Below are 17161 nucleotides of genomic sequence, written 5' to 3'. Positions count from 1 at the left end.
CCACTGCAGGCTCCCAATCCCGGCCAAGCCCAGGAGAGGGATGGGCTGCTGTGCTCTGGCCCGACTGGGAGCCCCAAGCCAGGCCCCTACTGGGGAAGCCACTGTGCGCCTGCGCCCAGGTGAGAGCTCAGGGAGCCCGGGCCAACCTGGTGGCCCGCCCCGCCCTGCCCCTCTAGGCTGGGGCACCTGTGCAGGAAACTTCTGGTTCGGGATTTCCTTCGGTAGCCCCCAGGGCAGGGTCCAGGCCTTAGGAAATGGAAGAGGCGCCGGAGGCTCGGGATTCCCGGGATTCCCGTCCCCGGGACAGACCGAAGGACCGAGACCACGGCCTGGAGAGACAAAGGGATAGAGATCACGGCGCGGAGAGACAGAGGGACAGAGATCATGGCCAGGAAAGACAGCGGAACAGAGATCACGACCCGGAGAGACAGCGAGACAGAGATCTCGTCGCCGAGAGACAGCGGGACAGGGATCACGAGCCGGAGAGACAGCGAGACAGAGATCACGGAGCGGAGAGACAGCGGAACAGAGATCACGACCCGGAGAGACAGCGGAACAGACACAGACGGCGGGACCAAGACGGGGACAGACCTAGAGACCCAGACCGGGATAGGCGGGGCGACCGAGTTGGGGACAGGCAAAGGGACCGAGATCCAGACAGAAGGGGGGACAGAGACCGGGACTGGAGGGAGAACAGAGACTGGGACAGGCGGGGAGACCGAGATGGGGACAGGCGGAACGAGCGAGACCCCCGTCTGGGCAGACAGGACTGGGAGCACCCCCGCTCGAATGGACAAAGGGTTCGAGAAAAATCCCTGCAAAGCAGGACTCAGGACGTAGTTTGGGAGCAGCCCCGGGACAGAGCCCCTCCTCCCTGGACTGCCCTGGGGGAAACACAAGATCCCTGGTCTCAGAGGAGGACCGGTTTCGGACGGTCGGAAAGGTGAGCAGAGACTGTGGTAACAGTTGGGGAGCCCCTCGGGTCTGAGGGCAGGAAAAAAGGAACCCCTTTTAGCACCTCCCTCCAGCCCCCATCAGGATCCCAAGTTGTCCTCTTGGCCCTCCGTAAGGTGGGGGGCACCTGAATTGGGATGATACGATGATACCTTGGGAGCATTTGGCCCCACCCAAGGGGCACTTGGCCCCAATCCCGGGAGTAACAGGTTTTAGAGGTAACTGGTTGTTGCTTCTTCATCAGGAAGTGTTTGCTGGCTTTCCTAGGAGGTGGTACCTGAATTTGGAAGGTGAAGTTACATCTTCTGAGAAGTTCAGGGGGGAGGGAATTCCGACCAAGGGGATGAGGGGCATTAAGTTTAAGGAACCGGGAATAGGCCAGTTGGCCAGCACCTAGACCAGCTTTTTGCCTTTGCAAAAAGGACCGAGCTTTGCACACAGTAGGTCTTTAATGATAAGTATTCGTTGAATTGATTTGAAAATCTACTACCCACGCTCTGATTTTCCCAAACGAGCAAAACTGCTTTTGCTTTTTTTTTTTTAACCTAGCTCTGTACACTGTACTGTGCCTGGCACAGAGTCAGGCACAACTTATTAGTAATTGCTTGTTGAATGATTAGTCTGCCCACTTGCAGCCAATTCTTGACACCAGACCTTCGATCCAGTTTCCTTTCCGTCTGAAAACATCCTATATTATTGGTAGCCTAACCCTACCCCTAGATTCTGCCAGGGCCTGGTGTTGTTGTTTGTCTTACCTTCTAGAAAAGGACCAATGACCTCAGGAGGTGATGCCTTGACTTGCAAGTGAATTGGATTTAAGTGAGGATGAGCTCCCTCTTCCAGAGTCTTAGCAGTCCAGTAGGAAGATGTGGGTCTGGATGACTGGCGATGACCCCCCAGGGCCTAGTAGCTCTTTGATGGGAAAAAAACCCTCAACTGTGCCAAAATTGTTCCACAATCATCCTCACCGCTGCTCCTGACTCCTCTTTCTCAGACCTCAAAAAATATGTTAATCCTTTAACATGAGTTAATGTGGTAATGTGGTAAAGAGGTAATGGTTTAAACCCAAAGGAATGACTTTGTAATGGTAGAATTTTAGGTGGACCCCTTGAGAGAGAGAGTTTCTGCAGGGCCTTTTAGGGGTCAGTTTTCTAGTCGTTGTGAACACCCTCTGACTGATACTGAATGTATGTCTCTGAGCTTCCACACTTATAATTCCATCAATCTCTAAGAGGGGAGAAAGGTAAAAGGATTTTGAATATCTGGGGAAAAGCATAAACCTGTCATTTTCCCCAACAGGAGGAGACCCTTATCTTCTTTCCCCTTCTGTCTAAGGTGGGTTTACCTCCTTTCTACCTAATATTAAATCTTTATTGGCAGCCCAACCCTGCGCCAGACCCCATTCCTCTCCTTCCAGTTCTGGTGCTTATTACCAAGCAAGGAAGGTGGTATGTTATTATTAAACAGTCATATACTTGGCTTAGTGGATGGAGTTACAGGCCAGGAGTCTCAAGTTCAAATCTAGCCTCAAACTTTTAATAGCTGTGTGACTGGGCAAATCACTTCACCCTGTTTGCCTCAGTTTCCTCATCTGTAAAATGAGCTGGAGAAGGAAATGGCAAACCACTCCAGTATCTTTGCCAAGAATACTCCAAATGGGGACATGGAGAGTTGGACATGACTGAAACGACTCAACAACAAAAACGTTTATTAAGCATTTATTAAGCACTTACTATGTATGTGCAAGGTACTAAGCCTACACAAAAAATCTGGTAGTGCTTGACCGCAAAGAATTTGAGTTCTGCCGAAGGTTAGGGAGCTTGGGACCAGGGAGCTGGAGGAGAGATCAGGAGTGCTATTGTGGGAGGAGAGAGACCCAACAGGAGATGAAGGGGAGGAGGCAAGAATCCATGTTGAGTTTTGAAGGAAGCTTAGGAAACCTGGAGGGCAGCGGTGAGGAAGGCATCTATGCTTTGGATAAACTGTATTGCACCATCTCACACTTGCTCCAATCTGTGGAAAGGTGTGCTGCTTTGCTACCCGGATGAGGTCTCGTCCCCCCTCCCCCCACCCCTTACCACTTAACTTGGCCCAGTTTTAGCCATTGCCTCCCACCTTAAGCAACTTTGCATTGCAAATACAGTAATCTGGGGCTTGTAGAGCCCAATAAACAACCTTCCTTTGTAATTCTCTACTGCTGGGAGACTGAGTCCTTTGGGGCCCTGGATAAAAGTTAAAAGTAGGTGGCTGTGTGTGGGGGGAGTGCTCTGGGGTTTGTGCGGTGTCCCCAAGCATCCAGCTAGTGTTTTCCAAAGAGTTATTCCCAAAGGAATGTTTGTGAGGGGTGCCTCGAAGTTAGTGGGCTAGCTTGGAAAAGGTTAGAGTGTGTGAGGACCCGAATACTTGAAGCTCAAATGTTTACGGTGTCTTGAGCTGCCCATGTTCAGATTTTTTTTCTTAAACATTATTAATCCCATTTGGTAATTAATTCTTAATTAATTATTGATTGATTAGAACACCTTGGCCAAAGATAGAGGGGCAGGGAGAAAAAATGTTAACTTGGCTAGAACTAATTAATTTTGAGAAGGCCAGATTTCTTCTGGGTGGAGTGTGACAGCAGCTGCCCAAAGTCAGTAGCATTCCACAGGCCAACCAACCGAGCAGTAGGGGAGTCAGCTGAAGTTTAGAGGACTTACCCAGATGTCTGTTGGGTTACAGAGGAATTGGGCCATATCTTTAGCTGAAACCCCAGACCTCTAAATCAAGGAGATTAGAGATGTGTGGCTCAGAGACCACTACTCACATTAAAAATAGACAGAGACTGTTCTTGAGAGAAGGCAAAAAGGAATTTTATTGCTTTCTCATGAGAAAAGATTATGTTTTACATTTATTCAATCCGAATAAATGGGCAGGTGCCCTGAACAGAGTACAGAGGACTCAGATGGACCCCAGTCCTTTTATTGGTTTTCCCTTCGAATCTCCTCCCAGGCTCTTCAGTGGCCAGCTACAAGCCCCTGAGTGCCTTGGTCATGCCATCCTCAAATGGCTCATTTAAGCCTCTGACCTTTCACTCGGCCCACCTGAGGCCTGGTTTCTGCTAGATCAGAGCTCTGATCAGAAGTAGTTCCAATCTGTCACCTGACTTACATTCTGCTAAAGGAGAGGGAGGAATAGGAATATTTTCAACTCTCTGGAAACAAAATTATTCCCCCATCTATTACGGAGAGAACTAGATCTCTTTGCCTCCAACCAGGTTCTAGAAAGCAGCAGCCAGTTAGAACACAGCATTCTAGGCTGTCTTCTGTAAATTGAAGGTCCTGGTCTAGATGAAGTCTCTTTCCAGATGAAGTCCCTTTCTGTTCTAACATTGTATGTATATATTCATTTCAATCCAGCCTTGACTTAATCCTTGGAAACATCTTTGTTCTCCATTCCGGGCTGGGGGGAGGAGGAGACTTTTATCTGGGACTAGTTCTTTCTCATTTAAATTCCTTCCCCACCTGGTGTCCCTGCCTGACCTTCCACACCCTCTTGGGAAGAGTTTTGTTCCTGAAACAGATTTAACTTTCATCTACATTTGCTGTTTGGCCAACCTGAGCCAATCAGTCATTAGCTGACAGGTAATTAATTATCAAATGGGGATAATTATATTTACCTCACTGGTTGTGATGAAGATCTTATAAGAGAACATGGAAAGTGCTTTGTAAAGCCAGATAAAAGCTACTTATTAATAAGCATTTGTTAAGTGCTACTATGTGCTAAACACTGGTGATACAAAGACATTCTAATGGGGGAGACATGAACATCTATCAATCTATGTCAATAAGCATTTATTAAGTGCCTACTATGTGTCGGGCACTGCTAAGTGCTGGGGATACAAAGAAGCAAAATACAGATGTCAGTAAGTATTAAGTGCCTACTATGTGCCAGGCACTGTGCTAAGTGTTGAGGATACAAAGAGATAAAATGCAGATAAATACATACAGATATAATATACCAAATCAATACAAGGGAGTATACTAACAGTCCAGGAATTTGGGAGAGGCTTCAAGTTAACAAACATTTATTAAGTGCCTACTATGTGCTAAGCTAGAAGCTAGGTGGCTCAGTGAATGGAGTTCAAATGTGGCCTCAGATACTCTCATTTTGTGACCCTGGATAAGTCACTTCACCCTGTTTGCCTCAGTTTCCTCATCTGTAACATGAGTTGGAGAAGGAAATGACAAACCACTCTAGTATCTTTGCCACAAAAATCCCAAATGGGGTTACAAAGAGTTGGTCTTAACTGAAAAATGACTAAATGACAACAAATAAATTGGCAATACTATATTTTATGCACTTTAAAACTTTATTCTGGGAAGGGGCCCAAGACTGCCAATGGAGCCCTTAACACACAAAAATGGTTAAGAACCCCTGGTGTAGAAAGAGAAGAGAGCCCAGAAAGGACAAAGCGTGATAGACAGTGTAGAACTTGCAAATCTAAGTAGGACTTAGAGTCCTTGGACTGTCAGGCCTCTGTGAGGGGGAAAGGGGCTTGGCTTCATCAAGTTAGCATTTCTCAGCTCATTGCTTCTCAGGGTTACTTCCTTGTTACTTCTATTCCTGGTACTTTGGGTGGTGCCTGGAGGAGAGTTTTATATTCGAACCTGGGCCTTTCTCTTTTTAACTGCCATTTTTTGTTGCAGTGACTACCCTTCAGGGAGATCTCTGCCCTTTAGCCCAAGGCCTGGTTTGGAAGAGGTTGAATACTACCAGTCTGAGTCTTCCGGCCTCCTGGACTGCCACAAATGCAGATACCTGTGCACTGGGAGAGGTGAGATGTTACACCGGGTTACCTGGTTTGGAGTTAGGGAAGGGGACCACAGCGGGGTGGGAGGATGTTGCTGGGCCCGGGAAATAGAAATTCGGCCGGTCTTGTATTTCGCTTCCCGAGAGCTTGGTTGCCATACCCTGAGTGAGACAAATGTTCTAGTGAAAGAATGCCAGAAAGGTCTTGGCAGCGTTTGGGAGGAGGGTGGAGGGAGGTGGCACTTTTCTCCAAAAACAATGGCCAGGAGTTCAAAATAGTACGTGTTTGTTAAAGTACCTACTATGTGCCAGGCATATCCCCCAACTCCTCACTTAAATTGCAGCGTGTGATAGTGAACAGAGCTTTGGATTTAGAGTCAGGAAGACCTGAGTTCACATCCTGCTTCAGACACTTATTAGCTGTGTGACCCTGGGCAAATTACCACCTCTCTGAGCCTCAGTGTCCCTATCTATAAAAGGCAGATACTATAGCCAGTGCAGCACTGGCCCCATAGGTTGTTGAGGATTAAATTAAGACCCATGCAAAGCACTCTGCAAACCTTCCAGCCCACTCCATAAATAGCAGTTATTAGAGAACTAGGCTGTTGGCATTTCTGGCTCAGAGCTCTGGGAGTCCAGGTCAAGCTAACAAGGAAAAAGGTAAGTCCCTAAGGCAGGATTCCAACAGTCCAACACCATCCACTGTATATCACCTATAGGTCCTATTGTGGCCAGAATGTGCTCAGAGCCTCATTTGAAAGAGTCGGGGAAATCGATTCACTGATCATTTGATAGGATGGGGACATGATCTGTGATTTCACTGGTCTCAGTACCATCTTGGTCACTGAAATGCCTTTCCACTGCAGTGAGTGCAGAAACCACCAGGCAGTTTCTGGTAGAGTTTCTGACCCTGCACACAATGTGGAAAATCTGGTTTGGCAGGAGAGCTCTGAGATCGTATGACTTAGACAAGACACCGTCTGGGCTGATTTTGCCAAGCCTTGGAACTGGGCACGGGAGGTGAATGTTTGCTGCTTGAGGGGAAAGAAAGAGGTAAACACGGTGCTCACGCCTAGAAATGAAGCAGTGTGGCCATTATAAGATTATAAAACCTTTCATAAGTGGGATTCAGTTACAGGCACTCCCCCTTGGTTTCAGAGACAAAGACAGGCTGAGGAAAATCCAGAGAAGGCTGGCTTTGTTGACTTTTCTGATGTAAATACCGGGAAAAGAGTCATGACAGGGTAAAAAGAGTGAAGGGTTTTTTCCTCTACTCTGACTCATTTTGCCGTGGGAAATGAGAAGGGCTCAGATTCTGTACTGTAAACTGAACGTTAGAGTCAGCGTATACCTGGCTTATCTTTGGTTTTGAGTTTAGAGATGAGGTTTCTCTCTGAGGTGGGGCGGGGTGGGGAGGGGAGGGGAAAGCAGAGAAAGGGGGCAGGCATAACTAGAAGAAGCTAACAAGCTGAGGAATATAAAGAACCTTGGTCACCCAGAGCTCAGCAGAGATACAACAGAATGATAGTAACCACCGCTACAAAGAAAACTCCAGTAGGTTGTCCCCAGGTCTACAGTAATGTCTGGGCAAAGGTTACCATCCGTTTCTTTATCCCAGGCTGAGAACTGGTCTTTCTTGACTAAATTCTTTATTGATTAAATAATCTCCTTCAGCGAATGTGGGAGGACCAGAGACTTCACTAACTTCGTAGTATCATAGATCAAAGATCTCAAGAGATCTGAGAGGTCATTGAATCCAACCCCTTCATTTTTAAATAATTTTTTTCAATTATCAAGCACTTATTTTTTTCTTCAACCATTAGGAAAAAAAGAAAGAAAAACAAAATCTTTGTAACAAATATGTATTGTCGAGCAAAACAAGTGTCCATATTGACTATGTCCAAAAATGTGTGTCTAGTCCTACCTATCGGTCCATCATCTCTGTCAGGTCATTGGTAGCATTCTTTATCTTCGGTCTTCCGGAAGCATCTAATCCCTTCATTCGACAGATAAGGAAACTGAGACTGAGAGAAGCTAAGTGATTTGCCCTGGGTCACACAGATAGTCAGGATTCAAACTCAGGTCTTGCTACCTCCAAGTCCAATACCACCCACTGTACCACATAGTACCACTTCCTAAGGAGGTAGCCACATCTTGGGCTATATTTATCTCTACAAAGTTAATAGAGACTTGAAGCAATTTTTCAGGATATTTGAAGCCCACACCCCATGTTTGCCTGCAGACCCCCAAACATTATAAACATCAATGTTTCTTAAGCAGCTGGACCCGAAGAGTCAAGTCGGATCAGCAAGTATTCATTAAGCCCCCACTTTGTGCTAGGCGCCCTGCTAATTGAGTGAATTGGTATTTTACGGCAAAGACTTGGAGATGAGAGGAGTGTTCTTAGCTGGAGGAGCAGAGCATGAGTTATTCAAGAAGGCTCTTAAATGAAGGTGTACACAGGAAGCGGCGATTAGTCTGGTCCAGACAGGTGGACTGAGGGTAAAGAACCATGAGAGGGGAGAGACTGAAGATGCAAGAGGAAGGGGAAGGTGAATATCTCAGAAGAATAGAAGGAAATGGAATTGGTTGTAAGAATTAGCTTTGGCAGTGAGGAAGGGATGTGTCCACAAGTATGTTGGTAGATGTTTAACAATTCACTCTCCACTGGGGGAAAATGTTTGCACAATACACATCAAAGTTTAATTCTGCATTATCAATATTTTTTCATCACTTTTCCAAGTCTACACAATCAAAAAAACAATAAATCAGGCCCTGATATGTAGCATTTACCAAGCTCGCACTGAAAATTTAACAATCTGCTGGCTGAGTTGAGCTGACACTCCTGGATATGTCTTCCTCAGAGGTGGGACTGATTAAAAGTAGGTCAAACTACAGGGTAGCTTTGAGGTAGAAAGGAGGGGAAAGTGAGAGAGAGCACCAGGGAAGGTCTTGATCTCGTAAGTGAAAGGGATTGGGAGAGGTTCACTGAGGAGGATGAAAGATTTGAACCATTAGGATGAGGGGGATAGGGAGTCACAAAGAGATAGGTTACTGTCCTCCAGGCCTGAGCAACAAACATTTCCTTGAAACTTAGGGTTTGAAGCATTTTTTTTTTCTTAATTGAAATTTGAGGAGGGAATTCTGACATGAACCAAGCCTTGCCTTAGAAGGCTGCAGGAGGTAGGAGTCCCTGCTTTTGTAATAACCGGCTCCCCATTGTCAATGGTATCAAGTGGTGAAATATACCAGGCTTGCATCCATCCCAAAGACATCATTCCAGCCTCAAACCTGCACTCCTCCTCATTTTATTTCCTTCCATTTATCCAGATGCTCCAATATTGTAGTGCTGTAGGTTGTGAAATCTCTGGTGACATGACCAAAATTAAGGGTCATTTGAATCATTAATATTAAATGAGGTTGAGGGATTCAGTCAATGAAAGGAACTGTATATAAAATGACCCACTTCCTTAGGATTGCCAGTTTTGCCCTCCTTCCAATGTTTTTCTTATTAGGTCAATGGCATTGGTGGCAAGAACATAAAATTTTGACCCCCTACATTTCCTATTGCCCCTACCACAGATGTTATGAACTAAACCCCACCCCCCACCCTCCAGTCTCCACAGAGGTATCTGCCAATGGAATCCTTCCTTGCCTTGGAAACTTGTTCTAGAGAGGAGTAGCTCTTCTTTGATTCTAGGGTCTAGGGCCACCATTGATTCAAGCACTTACTTTTTTCCCCAGTCTTACAATGTAGAGAGGGCCATTGTCCAAGTGGTTAATTGGCCTTGAAGCTTCTGAAGGTGAACAATTTACAGGGTTAAAAACCAGACGGGTAAGGTTAGTGAATGGATATTGTACTTAGGAAGGAAGTATGTCATGGCTAAGGCATATATAATAGCCGTGGCCTGGTAAAAAGAATCGTAGATTCAAGTCAAGAGACTTTGGTTCAAAACTTTCAACTGTGGTACTATTGGCAATCTGGTCTTAATCTGTAAAATCAGGATGATATTGGAGGCAGCAGGATGAAGTAGTTGCTTGATAATATGCTGGACTTTGAGACAGGAAAACCTGAGTTCAAATCCTATCTCAAATTCTTATTAGCTGAATGACCCTGGACAAGTCACATTTTTCCCCCCTCTGGATAATGGGGGGTTGTTGGGAAGATCGAATGAGAACCTATGGTCAACCTTAAAGCAAGTTATCATTACTACCTACATCTCAAAATTGTGAGGAAAGTAATTGCTAAGCCTTAAAGGGCTGTGTACATGTGAGTGATAACAATCTCCAGTCTGGGTGGATCAGAACCAAATGCAACTGTAGGTGTGGGAGGATCTAGAAAGATTCTAGAGAGGCTCATTGTCCTGCATGGAAGAGGGATATAGAGACACATCTCAGTTAAGTAGCACATGGAGACCTTTCCAGAGAAAGTAATGAACATACTCTGAGTATGTCCCTAAAATATCCTTCCTTAAACAAGATTGATTGGGAGGACTGGAGATCAGACAAGTAAGGTTACAGTATCTATCTATACACATATACAACACATACACACACATATACATACATATGTATACACAGTTCACACAAACATACATACACATCTATGCGTATATACACAAATGTGATTAGGCAGAAAAACAAAAACCTATTTTAGAGTTGTGTCTGGAAACAAAATAGCAAATAAAAGTATTCATGTTTTTAGTTAAAATGAGGTTTTTTTATTATTAACAGCATTTTTTTTAAAGCTGCATTATTTTTTAAATGCACATTAAGATTTTTCTCTCGACTTGGGCAGATCGTGGTTGTCAAACTGTGGCTAAGCTGGCCAGGCAGCAGTGGGCATATATTTTCACTGGAGCCATAACACGTAGAAATAGGAGATTGACTTTTTCTTCCTTCTCTTCTAAAAATGCCAGCACCTTCTGCTTTCCCACATAGATATGTGGGTTTCTTCTCATTGGGAGAGGTGGCTCATCAATCCTCCTGAACTTCTTATGGGCCCCAAGTCTTTTTGATCCTTCGGAAAGAGCTTTCTTTTAAGACCAACCCCTTAAAAATGCCTCACATCTTCCTGTTTGTGGACTCACTACTTTGCATCTTCATCATCAGCTGCTCCTGAGGAACCTTTGGCTGCCCTGGGCTTTCATGGGGGAGGTGGATACAAAGGCGGTGGTGTGAGCTGCATGCAGTGGGGGAGGTGACCTCCATGTTGGAAGAGAAGCCTCATCCAGAACGTAACCCATCCTTCCACTTCTTGATCTTTGCAGCCTGCTGCCAACTGGTGAAGGTTCTGCTGAACTTGCTGATTCTGGCCTGTAGCTCTGTGTCTTACAACTCAACTGGGGGCTACACGGGCATCACCAGCCTTGGGGGCATTTACTACTACCAGTATGGAGGAGCCTTTAGTGGTTTTGATGGTCCCGATGGCGAGAAAGCCCAAGAGTTGGACATCCAGTTCTACCATCTCAAGCTGCCCACGGTGACAGCAGCGATGGCCTATGGAGGGGGCCTCATGGCCTTCTCCTGCCTCCTGATTCTCCTGGGTGTCCTTCGGGTCCCGTGGCATTGCCCGTTGTGGCTGGTGATTGAAGCCATTTTGGATGTGCTCATCGCTGGCAGCTACATCCCTGCTTTGTATTTCTATTTCCACCACCTCTCGGCTGCCTACGGCTCTCCTGTGTGTAAAGAGAGGGAGACCTTGTACCAGAGCAAAGGGTACAGTGGTTTTACTTGTAGCTTCCACGGTGGAGACATAGGGGCTGGACTTTTTGCTGCCATTGGCATCATTGTCTTTGCCTTCGGGGCTGTTCTAGCCTTCAGGGCATACAGAAGAGTCAGAAAGCCTGAAGAGAAGCCAACAGAAGCCTATGAATTATAGTCTTTCATCAGCCGCTGCCAGATCTCAAAAACCTCTTCACTTGATTTTGGAACAAGCTGTCCATGGATGGGTGGGAATACAGCCTTCCCATGGTGGGACTGGTGCACAGACGAGAATGGAACAAACTTTGAATTTGCTTTCCTTGGGAAAATTTCCTGAGAAATAATTGCAAACCAAGACCTGCAGAAAGGTCTGAGCTACAATGATATGCAATACTTGGGGGGTTTCTCTGAACTTAGCCAGCTTTGTGTTCAATAGAAGCCAGATACATTGGGACAGTTGTACCTTATTTGTTACAAATAAAGCCTGTAAGTAGAGGAACCAAGAATTCCCAGCTGCCTCCCCACCCCCGGCATAACTCTCCTGTATCTCCTTACATCCTTAATTAGTAAAAACAGATAACTTGTAGTGGAATAACTGAAGCTGGAGACTGGGAGTGGGATTTGGAGAGAGGCCCCTTGGACTGCAAACAAATTGAAATGCAAACAAATTAATCCCAGGAGCCATTCATTCCCAGTTTCCAGCTAGTGTTAATGAGCCAACATTGCCTTTCAATTGGGAGGACTAACCACCGCATTTCCCCATGAGTGTGCCATTATGTGAGAAGCTTAGGGTGAAGTCAGAAATTCAGGAACAACTCATCGTTGCTTCACTGCAGGAAAAGTCCAAACCAAAGCCTCCTTTGATCCAAAGTGATTCTGTGACCTTGCTGTACCTTAAGTCTCATTCTTGGTACAAGTTTGTTCTAAGCAAATTCAATAATTAAAAATCCAGATTTGCACAAAATATAAATTCGGGTCAGGCTGGCACACTCTTCATTTAACAGAGAGACTCAGTAGAATTCCTTCAATGGTACACTGCCAAGAAATCTGTTAAAAAATAGAACCGGATTAATGCACCTTTTTGGGGAACAGGGTATGTAAAAGGATGGGCCGCTAGGTGGCGCCATAGTGCACAGAGCGCCAGGCCTGGAGCCAGGAAGACTCATCTTCCTAAGTTCAAATCCAGCCTCAGATACTTATTAGCTGTGTGACCCTGGGGCAAGTCACTGAACTCAGCTTCCTCATCTGTAAAATGAGCCGGAGAAGGAAATGGCAAACCCCTCCAGTATCTCTGCCAAGAAAGTGCCAAATGGCTTCATGAAGAGTCAGACACAATTGAAAAACAACCAAATGACAACAAATGTAAAAAGAAGGCACCTCATTAAATGAACAGCCATGGAAGAAGCATCAATGCGACAACAGGATCTCAACTTATCTTTTTATTCTAGCCCCTCAAAGTTATTAAAGCAAGTCCTCCTCTTTTCCTTCAGGTATATGCTCCTCCTTTCAACCAGGGGTATGTTCAGGGTCGGTTCATCTTGAAAGTTAGGCAGGGTGGGGTTTAGCTGGATGACTACCGGGAGTGGTAGGGGTGGTTACAGGAATCCAGTCTCCCATGAGGTGGACTTTGAGTACCAAATGAGCTGAGCCCCTTTACTGTTGCTGTACTAACCTATAATGTCACTGAAATCCATTGAGTTGGTATTGGGGAATCATCCCATTTTGGGGTCTACTTGAAAGTTGGGTTGATTCCTACTACTTTGGGCTCAGAAAGGCTTAGGTTGTTTTTGTTCTGTAGCGATACGCCCTTTGCCTGCTCCATTTAACGAGACAAGGAAAAGGGAAAATATAGAAGGAAGACTCAGGAGTGTAGCTTCAGAGCTGCATGGTGTTTTAGTGGCCATTTAGGTTTTACATTTTATAAATACGAAGGCTGAGACTTAGGGAGGTTAAGTGAGTCGCTTGACTAGATCATCCAGTTAACAGATCAGAGAGAAGATTTGATCTCAGTTTCTCCAGATAAGATAGCACGGTTATTGCTCCAAAATTGATACCACATGTGGTTCAGGACAGTGAATTTGTGTCATTTAATAAGGTTAGGAAAGTTCTGTGAGTGAATGCCAGTGGCTTTTAGGTGACCATATTCTGTAGTGTCTTTCTGGGAAACAGTTCTCTGTCACGGCTGATAATTTATAGTCATTCATTTTTGGTTCTGGACTTGAATCTGGGGGCATCACAGAGAGGAATCCACAGATCCATATTTGAACCCCAGCATTATCATTTTTTAAAATTTTTGTTCAGCTATCAAATATGAATAATTCAGCAAATCTATCCTCTGTACACTGACTGCATCACACACACATATGTATTACTGGTCTGTAAGTATGTGTAGATGCTATTGGTTGGTAACAGTGTTACTGAATAGATAGTAGTTTTTTGTGATCATATATCTTTTTCAGTCGGTAGTTATGAAGGTGGTGGTTGTTTATAGCAGGAAGAGAACTAGACTTGGGGTCTGTGGATGTGGGTTTGAATTCCAGGCTTGTTACCTATTTACTAGCTGTGTGAGGTCAAACACGCCACTTAAAGTCTCATCTGTCAAATGAAAAGATTAGACTCCATAAGTACTCCTTACAGTTCTATATGGTCCCTATAATAACGGTACACCACAAGGTAGAGTCTGTGAATTTATTTTTTACATTAAAAAGTCTTCCTACTCAAAAATTTGCCAAAAGGTGCAGAGGCAGGTGGTGGGGTATCTTTTTTGTGAGGAACAGCTACCATATGAGTAGGTAAGACATACTGGTAGGGCCTGATGGTATAAGAACCCAGGCTAATTCTCAGTGTCTGGATAAAAATGGGTCCGTGGGTTGGTCTTTTCCTCCCCCCAGGAATTCAAGCTCTTGCTAAGGTCTCCTTCAGTTTCCCATGAACTCTCACTGAACAAATAGGGAGGGAAGGATGGACAGATGGACGGGAGTACGTTGAGCCGGAGGCCAAGCCTACCCTTCAATAAGTACTAGGTATCTCCGAGGGCTGACCACACTCTGCATCCTAGACAGATTAACCTGTTTTGGGTTTTCTTTTGCGCAGCCTATCTTTCTTGACTCCTGTGGTCCTCCACCTTCGAAATTATTTGCATATCATTTTTGTATAGACACCTAGATGTAGTAGTGAATGTAATGGACTTGGGAAAGTAATGGACTTGGGAGTCAGGAAGAACTGAGTTTGTATAAGTGCATTACTGTTAATTTCCTGCCCCTGCCCTCCACACCCCCCCCCCCATTAGAACATGGAATTCTTGGGGGCAGGGGCTGTCATCTGTATCTTCAGCATCTAAAACAGTGCTGGGCACATAGTACATGCTGTGTAAATGCTTGCTGAAGAGAAAAATCTTTACCTGCAGACCTCCTTGGAAGTCAGAGGGCCTCTGTTTAGCAGCAGCCTCTGAAAGCTCCCCCTGCCTCAGGCATTTTTAATTACATTAATTATACCAGCTCTTGGTGCTTACCCGTGGTTGTGAGAAACATGAATGCCAGCAGCCAAGGGTACCAGAAGATGGTGAGCTCTTGCCCCTGATTCTAATACTTCTGTTATTCCCTAGAGTACAGCTTTTCCTTAGTGACTAACTGGTTTATTAAGGACTGCATTTTTCTCATCCCAGGTGTGTTACAGATAGTGGAAGTGATATTGAATGGAATGGTTCTCATTTGCATCGTGGCCTCCTACTTTGTCCTGGCTGGTTTCAGTGCCAGCTTTGCAAGCAGTGGCCTTGGTAACAGCTATTACTCTCCCTTTGAAGGGACGGAACTGGAGCAGGTTCGACAGCTGGACCAGCAGTATACGATCCTGCGAGCACCACTTGTGTACGGTGGCTTGGCCGTCTCCCTAGGCCTTGGGGTCCTCACCATGGGAGTTTTAGTCCGAGGAGCCAAGAGCCCTGAGAAGCTGCCTAGGAAGTGGCTGCTTGTGGAAGCTGTCTTCAGCCTCCTGGCAGCAGTCGGCTATTGCGTAGGTACCGGCATCTTCCTTCACGCAGCTCTACGCATCAACGCCACCGATACCTGCAAAAATCGGGAGAGGCTGTATGCTCGCAATGGGCTCACCTGGATGAATTGTCAGCTGGCAGGCACCGACGGGGCAGCTGCCACCTTTGCTTGTCTTCTGGTGATCACTTATGGAGCTAGTGTCGTGTTGGCCATTCGGAGTTACAGACAGCAGCAGCAGCATCCTGAGGACAGCAGAAAGCCGCACAGCACCTACAGTGGTCCATCAGGATACTGGGGGTCAGGGACTTTGTGAGAGTCTCCTCTTACCCTGCACCCCTCCCCCCAGCCCAAGCCCCCAGGTCTCAACCGCCTATATAATTTCATCCAAATATTACTTCCCATTTAAAATCACACAGAGTTGCAATTTTTGACATATTTACTTGATTACGTATAAATGTTCCTTTTTAAGGTACCAGTTGTGAAGGGTGCTCAATAAATACTGATGGGTTGATTGACAGATGAATAATTGCTGGGGGAAAATCACAGACTTCCAGATTACACATCAGAAAGTTGGCCATGGCATAGTTACTCCTATAAATGCATTAGGGTGGGCTTGCTAGTCTTCCACTCCAATGCTGACCAACCTAGTCAGGCCCTAGAATATAAACCATCTCAGCAAGAGCTAAGTCCTGTGTTACATAAAGACAACTACAAATCGTTAATCCAACTATTTAAGATACTAAAGGACCTATATTTGCCTCAGAATACATAGACCATTAAGTCAGTTTTCTGATTCATTCCCCAAAGGGCAATTCCATTCAGGTTCATAGCCTGGCTCATTGTACCATAGGTGGTGCAGTGGTTAGAATTCTGGGCCTGGAGTTAGGAAGACTCATTTTCCTGAGTTCAAATCAGGCCTCTCTAGATGTGGACTCTGGGTACGTCCTGTTTGTCTCAGTTTCCTCATCTGTAAAGTGAGCTGGAGTAGGTAATGGCAGACCACTTTCTTTGCCAAGAAAACTCCAAACGGGGCCAAGAGTCAGACATGACTGAACAACATTCTAATCCTTCCATTTCATAGATTAGGCAGCAAAGACCTAGAGAAATAAATTGTCTTAAAGTTAGTTACATGGTCTGTAAATTAGCGGAAGCAGGATTTCAACCTGCATTCCCTAACTCCAAATCCTACACTCTTTCCACTTTGCCGTGCTTCCTTCGGCATGAATTAAGCTTCCTATGTTAGGGAGTAAGGGCTATTACATACATATAAAGTGCTCCCACTCCTTAAGTGAGGAACTTGCAATAGAATAGTCTTTCCTAAAACAGGTAAAAGTTCTCTTGGAAATATTCTACATTCCCAACTCTCTTTTCATCCACTGAAGGGTTAGTATTATCACCTCACCTTACACTAATGACTATTCCCCTTTAACGAGATCACTAACAGTGAATCCTGAAATTAAGCCTTTATAAAATCACAGTCGATAAGCATTTATTAAGCACCAGGTAAACAGGGAAGTTACCAGAATTAAGGACTGGGAAAGATTTCCTATAGAAGGTGAAGTTTTAGGTAGGATTTGAAGGAAGCCAGCAGATGAAGATGAGGGAGAACATTTCAGGCATGGGGGATGACCAGAGAAAATGCCCAGAGCTCAGTGATGGACTCTTTCGTGTATAGCCAGGGCCACTGTCATTAGTCTAAAGGGTAAGGTGGATGACTGGAAAGGTAG

The 17161-nt window shown here is 45.3% G+C and overlaps 1 protein-coding gene across 1 annotated transcript; it reads left to right on the top strand.

Moving 5' to 3' along the window:
• The first annotated feature begins 254 nt into the window (after positions 1-254).
• On the top strand, positions 255-15763 carry MARVELD3 (MARVEL domain containing 3). The gene is made up of 3 exons (XM_036748122.1): positions 255-943; positions 5640-5767; positions 15110-15763. The coding sequence occupies exons 1-3, from the start codon at positions 255-257 to the stop codon at positions 15745-15747; spliced, it is 1455 nt and encodes a 484-aa protein (XP_036604017.1). The 3' UTR covers positions 15748-15763.
• Positions 15764-17161: the final 1398 nt, after the last annotated feature.

Source organism: Trichosurus vulpecula, chromosome 3, assembly GCF_011100635.1.
Source record: "Trichosurus vulpecula isolate mTriVul1 chromosome 3, mTriVul1.pri, whole genome shotgun sequence".
NCBI lineage: Eukaryota > Metazoa > Chordata > Mammalia > Diprotodontia > Phalangeridae > Trichosurus > Trichosurus vulpecula.
Note: the sequence above shows the minus strand (reverse complement) of the source record. Positions and strands in the feature narration are given on the sequence as shown.